This window comes from Tachyglossus aculeatus, chromosome 12, assembly GCF_015852505.1.
Source record: "Tachyglossus aculeatus isolate mTacAcu1 chromosome 12, mTacAcu1.pri, whole genome shotgun sequence".
Classification (NCBI taxonomy): Eukaryota; Metazoa; Chordata; class Mammalia; order Monotremata; family Tachyglossidae; genus Tachyglossus; species Tachyglossus aculeatus.
In genome coordinates, this window is record NC_052077.1 from 9,830,450 (window position 1) to 9,842,459 (window position 12,010).

Consider the following 12,010-nt stretch of genomic DNA (forward strand, 5'->3'; position numbering starts at 1 on the left):
TAAGCTCCTTGTGGGAAGGGATTTTTTTTTTGTCTACCAACTCTGTTATATTGTACTCTCCCAAGCAGTCAGTACAGTGCTCTGCACATAGTAAGTGCTCAATAAACACCATTGATTGATACAGTAGAGTTTGTCAGAAGAAACAGCATACAGGTATGTGGCTCTGGTCAATCGTGGGAATTATAATGCAATTTCATCATCACATAAGGTTTCTCAAGAACACAACTGTATAATAGGAGCACTGACTTTTTCAGTTCAAACGTTTTATATAGGATACATTGTGGACAGGGAACATGTCTACCAACTCTGTCATATTTTACTCTCCCAAGTGCTTTGTACAGTGCTCCTCACACAGTAAGCACTCAATAAATACAATTAAGGGGTTATTCCAAACAATGCATTTGATTCCACATCTACCTCTTCACCCTGCTCACTGCCTTTCTTGTTCAGTGATCATTTTCACTATTTCTTATTCAACAAACTAGACATTGCCCCAAAACACTATGATTGATCGACTGGTTTAGTGACATTCACTCAGAAAGCCCCAGGGAGTTAGAAATTAGAATCCCAGCATTTAAACTCACATCTCTGTCCTAATAAAGATTTTAACAGATCAATTTTTCAGCAGTCACTGTAAATTCCCTAGTCCAGTCGGGCATCATTTCATGAAGAAAACACCAATCTCTCAGTTAATTTGAAGCACTTTAAGCCTAATGGAAAGAGCATAGATCTGGTAGCAGAGGACCTGGTTTCTAATCCAGACTGCCAATTGCTTGCTGTGTTACCTTGGACAGGTCATTTCTCTGTGCCTCAGTTCCCTCAGCTGTAAAACAGAGTTTAAATCCTACTTCCTGCTACTTGGACTTGAGCCCCATGTGGGACAGGGACTGTGTCCAAGCTGATTAACTTGTATTACCCCAGCACACAGAACAGTGCTTGCCATAAGTAAGTGCTTAACAAGTATCATAACACTTGGCTGAGCGCGATAAATTGAACCCTCATGCAAGAGTTGTATCCAAAATGAAGTTGCACGCTAGAGGAAGATTCCCAACTTAGGCAAGTTTCTCAGATGAGACTGTTAAACAGCTGTTCATCCTGTATTGTTAACAATAGCATCCAAGAGACCCTTACCTGAAAGGTTCTTGATGAAAGATATGTTGATTTTGGGCATCTTGTCCGATGTCTCTGGCTCCACTGCTGCTGCTGTGGAGGTTTTTGCAGTTACGTCCTGCTCTGGTTGATAAAAAGAGCACAGTAACCAATCCTGATCTGGGACAGTCTCCAAATCTAGCATTTCCTGGGATACAGTGCTTTTCTGTGGGACTTCCTCGCTCTTTGGGGCCCACTGTCCCTAGGGGTATAGAAACTTTGTTTCCGGCTTTCCTTCTCCTGAAGTGAAGGAGGGGAGGATTGACCAAACAGACAACTGTTTGCCCTTTGCAGCCTAGCCAGTCCACCACCATTCTTGGTATACTTTTGGGTGGCTCCCTACAGGGGCCTGGGATTGCTAGATCATAAAAGGCAAGGTCAACTCAAGAAACAGTGTTGCCTTGTGGATAGCACATGGGCTTGGAATTCAGAAGGAGTTGGATTCAAATACCAGCTTCACCATTTCTGCTGTGTGTCCCGGGCCAAGTTGTTTCACTTCTCTAGGCCTCAGTTACCTCATTTGTAAAGTGAGGATTAGGACTGTAAGACCCATGCGGGACCTGGACTTTGTCCAACCAGAGTAACTTGTATCTATCCCAGCACTTTAATACAGTACCTGGAGCATAGTAAGTATTTAGCAAATATGATAAAAAAGGGTGGGGGAGCGGGCTTGGATGAGGGTAGGATGGTCTGTGCCCTTCCAGGTTTTTGGTCTCCACAGGCCAGATTTGGGAAGAGTGTCTCATGGTGGGTATTATTATTGTGGTAATTGTTAAGCACCAACTATGTGGTGAGTGCTGGGGTATTTAATCAGGTTGGATACAGTCCCTCTACACATGGGACTCACAGACTAAGTAGGAGACAGGACAGATATTGGATCCCCATTTTACAGATTAGGAAACGAGGTACTTGTTCCAGTTCACATAGCAGGATTAGAACCCAAACTCTTCTGAATCCGAGGCCTGTGCTCTTTCCATTAGGCCATGAAGGCCATGCATTTGCATGAGAGGCAGTGTGGCTTGGTGGATAGAGCATGGGCCTCAGAGACCGAAGGACCTGGGTTCTAATCCCAGCTCCGCCACATCTTCTGCGTGACCATGGGAACATCATTGAACTTCTCTGGGATCAGATAAGGACTGAGTCCAACCTGATTGACTTGCATCTACTCCAGCGTTTTGAACAATGCTTGGCACATAGTGCTTAGTACAGTGCTTTGCACACAGTGCTCAATAAATACAATTGAATGAAGTGATTAACGAGTAGCATAATCATTAATATTATGTGGGCAGCTGTCCCTCTGTGCTCCCGGACCCACTGTCTGAGGAGAGTTTGCAATGCTTTAGAAATGGAAATGTCATGTCTGTCGGGGAAACAGCATGGCCTAGTAGAAAGACTGTGGGCTTGGGAGTCAGTGGACTTGGGTTCAAAGCCTGGCCCTGCCATTTTGCCTGCTGTGTGACCTTGGCCAAGTCACTTAACTTCTCTGTGCCTCAATTACCTCATCTGTAGAATAGGGATTAAATCCTCCTCCAATTTAGACTGTAAGCCTCATGTGGGACAGGGACTATGCCCAACCTGATTATCTTTTAACTAACCCAGTACTTAGAACACAGCCTGGCACATAATAAGCACTTAACAAGTAGCATATTTTAAAAAATGTTCTAGAACCATCTATGTAGGTAGAGAGATGGACTTGGAAAGTGTGTATAAATTTGAGGTTTCCAGTAGGAGCAGCCTGGCCTAGTGGGAAGAGCCCAGGCCTGGGAGACAGAGGACCAAGTTTCTAATCTCAGCTCTGTCAATTGCTTGCCATATGACCTTGGGCAAGTCACTTAACTTCTCTGCGCTTCAGTTCTCCTCCCTCCTGTGTGGACTGTGAGCCCCATGTGGGACAGGGATTGTGTCCAACCTGATAAACTTGCACCTACCCCAGTGCTTAGAACAATGTTTGACATAGAGTAAGTGCTTAAATACCATTTAAAAAGAAAAAAAAAAAAGAGAAGCCACCCCATAAACTATGGTGTCATTCCTCAGGTTCCCAGGCCATTCAACCTTGGAAAACTTGCAACATACCATGAGCTTCATTTGTTGGGTTGGTGGTTGAAGATGGGAGGCCTGGCTGAGACAGCATCATTTCTGGATCCTCCGTAGGTTCTGCTGGTAGAGCTGAAGGAGTTACGTGTTGCGGACTGGTGTGGTTCAGGGAGTGTTCAATCAGGTAGAAGTCATCTTTAAGTTGGGAGATCTGCAGAAAGGCTGTGTCTAGGCCCTAGGGAGCAAAAAGTCAGTGAAAGGATAACATCTTTTGGGGGAAAACTAAAATTTCCCTTCCAAAATGCTCTGATTGCCATTTATTGCCCAACAAATACTACTCAAGTAGATAATACTACTACTCAACTAATGAATACTGCAAATCAATAATACTCTTCCCCACAACCAAGCAATTTCCTTTGAATGAGTTTTCCCAAAGCAGGCCCATTGTCTTGTACCTAGAAATGGTGTTTATCGCTCCGAAGGATTCTAATGAGAACTAAACAAGGGCCGTGAACTGATCCAAACTAACCCATTTTGAAAAATAGTGTCTTTTCAGTATTTTATCCAGAATCTTTATTGGAGTTTCTGCTTTCCATTTGCTGGTAGGAAATATTAGAAAGTTAAGCAGTCTAGATCAACAGAAGGAGCACAGGATTGGGACTCTAGCGACCTGGATTCTAATCATGGGACTGTGGCCAAGCCACTTAACTTTTCACACCTCAGTTTCCTCATCTGTAAACTGCAGAATTGAATACCTGTTCTCCCTCCCTCTTAGACTGTAAACCTCATGTAGAACAGGGGCTGTGTCTGGACTGATTATCTTGTATCTATTCAAGGGGGAGAATTGAGGCTTTCTAAAGGGCCAGTAATCCAAGCAGAAAGATGGAGTGGATAGAAAGAGTCTGACACACAAACACACATACCCTTCCCCCGCCACCCACCCAAAGTCCAAGAAAAAGCTAAATGTGGAATATCGCTTGTCCCTAACATAACCCCCAAGCCCACCACAAACGAGGCTGCCCATTGAGGAGATATAGCAGATGGGCATTGGCTGTGCTGGAAACCTTTATGAAGGCAGTTCAAGCACTTCCTCTGTGGCTCTGGCTTCTGCCTCTTGTCCACACCCGCCTCATGCTAATATCATAGCTGGACTTCTTGTTCCTCCCACAATTGTCCGTACCTGAGCTGACCCCACCAACCTGGCTGAAAGAAGTACTGTTGGGGCAGCGGGAGGTGGCCTTGTTGGCTGTTCTCTGATTGTGAGGTGGGTACTTAAGGACTACGGTCACCACACAAACATACATCTGTCCCAATGATGTGGAGATTGTACTGAGCTAGATTTCACAGTTGCTGAATTGGTCATGGTTTGACACCTGTCTAGTTGTTTTGTTGTCTGTCTCCCCCTTCTAGACTGTTGGATAGGGATAGTCTCTGTCTGTTGCTGAATTGTACTTTCCAAGCACTTAGTACACTGCTCTGCACACAGTAAGCGCTCCATAAATACGACAATGAACGACTGAACCACCTCCCAAGAGACATTCTGAAACACTTTGGTCCTGACCTGACGAATGCACATTTAGGAGTGGGAAAGACATTTATTCTAGTGGCCGTTAAATTCCTAGTTCACACTGAGGAGCCATGGGTTTATGCCGCTCTCTTGGGCCTTTATCACCCTGGAGTTTTTTTAGAAGAATGAGACATCTTCTAACTGGTTTGTTTTTTTTCTAACCACAGAGACAAACCCAATGTTATCTTGGGTTTTTGTTATAAAGTGGCTTGGGCTAAGACAAACATTTTCGGGACTTTCTCCACCAAGGACTTGAAAAAGTAGTCTGGAACTGCTTCCAGAGGTCAAATGAATAGCCGAGGTTGGTGTGCTTTCTTCCCCACAAAAACAAGTCTGTCGTGACATCTAGTGGTGCAAAATGAAACCACATTCATCAGCTCTGTTTAGATTCTAATTAAGCAGCTGGTAGAACATAGAAATTTAGAAAGAAGATGAAGAAACTTTGAACCAACACACATTTTTTTGCTTTTTTACAAGACGCATCGGTCTACTAGTTTCTCCGCTGTTGGAGTGAAAAATTCTGGCAAGGATGGAATTAGAATCCTTGTATCAGCATAAAATGTAAAAGTTACCACCGCCCTCTCTGAAGCTCTCTAGCCATTAAGTATCTGTTCCAATTAAATTAAGGACAGCGCTATCTAAATCGCTAAATCAGCGATTTAGCTGATTAACACTTTCTCTGAAGCCCGTTCCATTTACTTTCTACATGGTAGGGCAGGTAAGCTTGCTTTTGTTGTTATTGGACTCCGGATGTCACAGAACCACTTTCTGGACAATAATAATAATAATATTTGTTAAGCGCTTACTATGTGCCAGGCACTGTTCTAAGCACTGGAGGGATACAAGGTGATCAGGTTGTCCTACATGGGGCTCACAGTCAATCCCCACTTTGCAGATGAGGTAATTGAGGCACAGAGAAGTTAAGTGACTTGCCCAAAGTCACACAGCTGACAAGTCATGAACCATAAAAAATTATTGCAAATACACATTCTCTGGGAATAAGGTCCAGTAATAGACTACTAGTATTTAGGTGATACCATTTAATTGTCAAGTGTTGAAATAATTGGGCCGAGAGAAAAGGTATTAAAACTCAGGATGTCCACTTAGAGACTTTCTGGAGAATGATTTGACAGTGGTCTGAAAGCGCTAATCCACCACCCCAAAGTAATTTATTCCCTTCTCGCTGATAAATGCAGGGCAATTTCCTGTCTACTAACAGAGCTACGATTTGCTGTTTATCACATTTCAAGGCAAGAGTGATAAACCTGAGAAGGATCTCCAACCCCTTAATCTTTGGTATCTTCAAAAAAAAAAAGTTAAAAAAATCTTGTATTGGAAAAAAAAAGCCCTGCAGAAATAAACATGCTATTACACTCTCATTCAATCACATTTATTGAGTGCTTACTATGTGCAAAGCACTGTACTAAGGGCTTGGGAAAGCACAATATAATGAACAGATGCATTCCCTGCCCACAACAAGCTCATGTTCTCGATCCACTCTGCCTTTTCACATCCTTAGGAGGCAGGGAGAAGAGCTTCTTGTGGACAGGGATTGTATCTACCAACTCTTGTGTTGCACTTTCCCAAGTGCAGTGCTTAGCACATAGTAAGTGCTCAATAAATGCCATTGATTGATTACTTGGTTAAGAAGCAGAAGCTCCTGGGTATGTGCTAGGTGCTTTAGGCCAATCATTGATCATTTTGCTGCTTCCTTCAAAGGAGCAGAGGACTCTGAAGAAATCAGGGCTTGGTAGGGAAGGAGGCTTTAGAGAGGAAAGGTAGGTGGGTGGAGGAGGGGCCAGGAGAGCTGAACTCCCAACAACATGGTATCATGGAGATTCTCCCACTACTTCTGCCCCAAACTCCTTGTCTGGTATCTGACCCCAATAATCATGTTTATTGAGCACTTACTGTGTGCAGAACACTGTACCAAGTGCTTGGAAGAGTACAATATAGCAGAAAAGGTAGGCATATTCCCTGACCACAATGAGCTTACAGTTTAGAGGGAGAGGCAGACGTTAAAAGTACATAAATTACAGATATGTACGTATGTGCTGTGGGGCTGAGGGAGGGGAGAATAAAGGGTGTGAGTGTGACACACCAGGGAGTGGGAGAAGAGGAAATGAGGACTTAGTCATGGAGAGAGTAATTGAAGAGGGAAGGCGTGCCAGGCCAGAGGCAGGACATGGGTGATAAGTGGCAGTGAGATAGAGGTACCATGAGTAGGCTGGTATTAGAGGAGCAAAACCCATGGTCCGAGTGGTATCAGGAAATCAGCCAGGTAAAGTAGGAGGGAATAAGGTGATTGAATGCTTCAAAGCCCATTACACTAGTTAGCTATTATCAAGGATTTTGCTTTTTCCTTAAAAACAGAGAAGTTAACATTCAGACAAGTCAAATAATCTGTCTAAGCTCCCACAGCAAGTCACCAGCAGAGCTGAGGCTAAAATCTTAATCACCTCATCCCATATCCTGCTCTTGGGTTGCAGGGAGAAGGAGGCTGTAGCCTGTGAGCTCCTTGTGGACAAGGATTCTGTCTACCAACCCTACTGTATTGAAGTTTCTCAAGTGCTTAGTACGGTGTTTTGCACACAGTAAGTGTTCAGTAAATATGAGTGATTGGTTGATTACCTTGATAAGAAACAAGGCCACTGGTTGATTTGCAGACTCTATCTGCTTTGCAATAGTCAAGCCAGTGATGTTCCTCATGTCCGGGGTAATTGCAAAATTCCTTCCCCGATTTCTCTCCAGTAACCCAATGAATAATTGGTTCAAATAATACTACTGCAGAACACATTGCTGTTTTACCTCCAAAACCCTCTCTTTCTGATTGGGGGCTGGGTTTATTTCTGCAGCCTGCGAGAGTGAGTGAGACCACTCACTTGGCTTCACACACAATGACTCAGAGGGCCTGAGGTGACTTGCTCACCTGCACAATCTTCCTCATGGAAGCAGTGTGGCCTAGTGGAAAGAACACAGGCCTGGGACTCAGAGGACCTGGGTTGTCATCCCAGCTCCACTATTTGCCTGCTTGGGTGACTTTGAGCAAGTCATTTAACTTGTGTGTGCCTCAGTTCCCTCATCGGCAAAATGAAGGTTCAATACCTGTTCTCCTTCCTCCTTAGACTGTGAGAGCCCCATGTGCGACCTGATTGCCTTGTAATAACAATAATGGCATTTGTTAAGTGCTTACTATGTGCGAAGCACTGTTCTATACCAGTGCTTAGTATAGTGCTTGGCACATAGTAAATGCTTAACAAGTGTCACAGTTATTTGTTATTATCATCAGTCCTGGAAATTACTGCCATTTCTCTACCTCTTTATTGTGTGTTGTTCTTTCCCAAGCACCTAGTACAGTGCCCTGCCCATAGTAAGCACTTTATAAATATGACTGAATGAATGAATACCTCACCCAGCACTAACACAAGCTGACTGCCCTACTTCCTCCTTAAAATGTATCATCTACGCTCTGCTGCTTCCAGACTCAAGGGAAGAGATGAAACTAGATTCACTAATTGGAGATGGAGTTTCCTGTCACTGTTTCCAGGAAACGTCAGGAGGCTCAGATCCACCTGGCTCTTTGAATGTCTTTATCTAGCAAGAAGACTGGGCTCCTTCGAATCCCAGGAACAGTTTCAAATGAAAGGAGGGGGACAGATGGCAAATCTGGGAAAAAAGAAAACACAATGTCTCTGTCTCTGGCCTGTCCTTTCGAAGGATGAGGGTATGTTCAAAGATGCCCCGATACAGAATCCAGGATGGTACACTGGACTGTCTACAGGCTGAGGACAAGGAGGCCATTATGAGGAGGTGCCCATTGCTGTCTTAAAGCACAAAAGCACAATTCAAGGAGAATTAAACTCGTTGTTCTTGAATTCTGCAGAAGACGGGATTGTGTTATTTGCAGCCCAAGTCCTCAGCATACATTTTAAATGTTAAACAGATGAGAAATTTGAATATAAACCTAGCTGTGAATAGATCTACTCATTTCACAGGAAATAGAATGTTTGCAAATGGCCCCAATGTTCCCTTAGAGATTTATTTGTTTGGGGAAGAAGTCGCAGAAATTCCTTCTCCCTCCCACAAAACAATTTGATTTTGGCTCTTAATGTTCAGTTACTCGTAAGCAGCAGGGGATACATTTTCCTTCCCTAACCCAATGTGGTCTGCATTATTACTGAATAAATACATTATGACATATTCTATACCTCCATCTGCAGTTTCAACAGCTGCGTGTAGCTCCCTGCCACCCACATTCAAGATGAACAAATAAATTACTCTGTGCAGAGGGAGTAACCATGTATCTTTGAAAATGGAATTATCATCCTGATAAAGGATAAGCTCTATTCAATTATTGGAAACAACTGTACAGAGCACTGACCTGCTCGAGGCGGTTTTCAAGGTTATTCAGTGCCTGGGTGGTGTCATCAAAGTGTTTCTCCATCGCGCTCATTTTCAAATCAACAGGATTCTGCAGGAGGTTGAAGACAAGGATCACGCGAGAGAACCAAGCAGGCACACTGAACACAGAGTTTGACAAGCTACCACTAAAAACTGTATTTTGAATATGCACACTCGAAATAGAGTTCTCTTCCGCAAGACATTGGCACTGATGCCAGAGGAATTTGAGTGGCACAACACTGACATTCTATGGAAATACCAATTAATCTCTGTTGCTTTCTTAAGGAGAAAAAGCAGTGAATTTCTCAGAATAGCTCTAAACTAAAGGCTCTGGGTTGATTTTAAAGTTCTTACATATTCTACCTACTTCATTTCCTGGTATTCTCCTTATGAGGAAATAAGGGAGAGATTGCATTTAATGCTATCTTTTTGGGTTGCTCATAGGCAAAACAGATTCAGTTGAACATATTCCACTCACTTATCTCTTAACATAATGGGCTTTTTTATACAAAATAATACATACCATATGGCTATGGGTAAAGTTTAGTGGCCATCTCAAAATGAGATAAGCGATCACTAGCTTATAATAAAGCATCTGGTAATTGTGAAACTTCATAGTTTAACAATGTTAGTCTGGGTGAGTGTCCTACTCTTCAAATACTTTTTTTAAATGCTATTTTTCAAGCGCTTACTCTGTGCTAGGCACTGTACTAAGCGCTGGGGTAGGTACAAGATAATCGGGTCCCACATGGGGCTCACAGTGTAAGTAGGAGAACAGGGATGAAATGCACATTTTAGCAGTTGAGGAAACTGAGGCCCAGAGAAGTTAAATGGCTTGCCCAAGATCACAAGCAGACAACTGATATAGCTGGAATTAGGACCCAGGTCTCTGACATAATAGGCTTGTGCTCTTCCCACTAGGCCATACTGCTTCTCTGGTTATCAGGAATGTCTACTGGGGCATTGAAGTTCCCGAGGATCAGTGCAGGTAAGGAGAAGTTGAGAAGAAAGGTGAGAAAGGCATCTAAAGGACTCAGAAGAGCAGGGGCGAGGGAGGTTCTGTAAAGTGACAGTGACTAGTAATTGTAGTGGGTGTGTGGACGGATTAGGTTTATTTTAGGAGTTGGATAGGCTAATGTGATCTAGGGGGCAAGGAGCAGGCCACTTTCCCCCATCATGGCATAGTGGATACAGCACAGGCCTGAGAGTGAGAAGGATCTGGGTTCTAATCCTGACCCCACCACTTGTCTGCTATGTCACCTTGGGCAAGTCATTTCACTTCTCTGTGCCTCAGCTACCTCACCTGTAAAATGGGGATTGAGAATGTGAGCCCCATGAGGGGCAGGGACTGGGTCCAACCCAATTTGCTTGTATCCTTTCCAGTGCTTATTACAGTGCTTGGCACATAGAAAGCACTTAAGCACCATAATAATAATAATTATTATTATTATTATTATCTCACAACCTTAATTATGCTGCTTCCATGTGCTGCCTGGCAGACAGGAAAACAACTACTGTTAAAAATCCAGAACCTTTTGATCTGTAAACTCTGTGGAAAGGGAACATGTACACCAATTCTGTTGCATTGTATTCTCCTAATGCTTAGTACAGTGCTCTGTCCACAGAAGTGCTCAATAAATACCATTGATTGTTTTTGTATCTACCCCAAGTCTTAAAGCTGTGCTTGGTGCATAGTAAGCACATACATCATAAATACACAACCAACTAATTTGTAAATAGGGAGAAAAAGACGAGATGAAGAGGAGAAGCTGTGTGGCCCAGTGGAAAGAGCATCGACCTGGGAGCCAAAGGACCTGGGTTCTAATTCTGGCTCTTCCAATTGCCTGCTGGGGGGCCATTAGACAATTCACTTAACTTCTCTGAGCCTCAGTTCTCCTGTTCTCTGTCCTATGTAGACTGTGAGTCCTATGAGGGACAGGGACTGTGCCCAACCTGATCTACCCCAGCACTCAGAACAGTGCCTGGCACATAGTAAGCACTTAAATACCATAAAAAAGAAGGTTCCTTGTCCAAGGAAATCTACTGTGATGTTGCTTTGGTGTCTTCATTTTTTTTTTGGTATTTGTTAAGTGCTTCCTATGTGTCAAGCATTGTTCTAAATGCTGGAGTTGATACACATTTATCACACTGGACATAGTCCCTGTCCCACATGGGGCTCCCAGTCTACTTTAAGGGAAGAGGATTTAATCTCCATTTTACAGATGCAGTAACTGATGTACGGAGAAGTAACTTGCCCCAAGTCACACAGAAAGCAATTACCAGAGCCAGAATTAGAACAAGGTCATCTTACTCCCAGGCCCATGCTCCTTCCACTAGGCCATGCTGCTTCCATAGGAGCCCAACACTGACTCTCCTAGAGGGTTTGGGTGCCATTTCTCAATATATTAGCCATATTATTGAGTGTTTGATCAGAAGGGTGGAGAAGGGGAAATTAAAATGGGAGGGAAAATCTACAAATAGGTTAGTCAGCCCCTGAATAACTGAGATGAGTCCTGAACAGTGGCTCTTTCATGTCACATTGAGGATAATCTCAAAATCTATTAGCAAGGTTTTTTTGTTTTTGTTTTTTTTTTACTTTTCATGTAGCGTAAATTAGGGAAAGACTGCACTGGGCTGTTAACTGCTGCAGGGGATGCCAGCAACAGAGCTAATGAAAGCCATCTATTACATTTTCAAAATGTATTAGCATTTTTGAACTGCTGCATCAATCAGTGTGTGGCTTTTTATTGGTACTCAGCCTCAAAATCGGTTAGCCTTCTTTTGAGGATCAATAGTGTTTGTGTTTTTATTCAGAGTAAGATGGGGCAGGAAGCATGGATAGGGGTTTGGGGAAAGCAG

The 12,010-nt window shown here is 43.3% G+C and overlaps 1 protein-coding gene across 1 annotated transcript in view; it reads right to left on the bottom strand.

The window, feature by feature from the left end:
- Positions 1 to 1,090: 1,090 nt before the first annotated feature.
- Positions 1,091 to 12,010, bottom strand: part of LOC119935619 — a 53,002-nt gene continuing 42,082 nt past the window's right edge. The window contains exons 8-10 of the mRNA XM_038755043.1: positions 9,132 to 9,221; positions 3,223 to 3,418; positions 1,091 to 1,233 (exon numbers count right to left, since the gene is read on the bottom strand). Of these exons, the coding sequence (XP_038610971.1) occupies positions 1,091 to 1,233; positions 3,223 to 3,418; positions 9,132 to 9,221 (429 nt within the window). The remainder of the gene's footprint in view (positions 1,234 to 3,222; positions 3,419 to 9,131; positions 9,222 to 12,010) is intronic.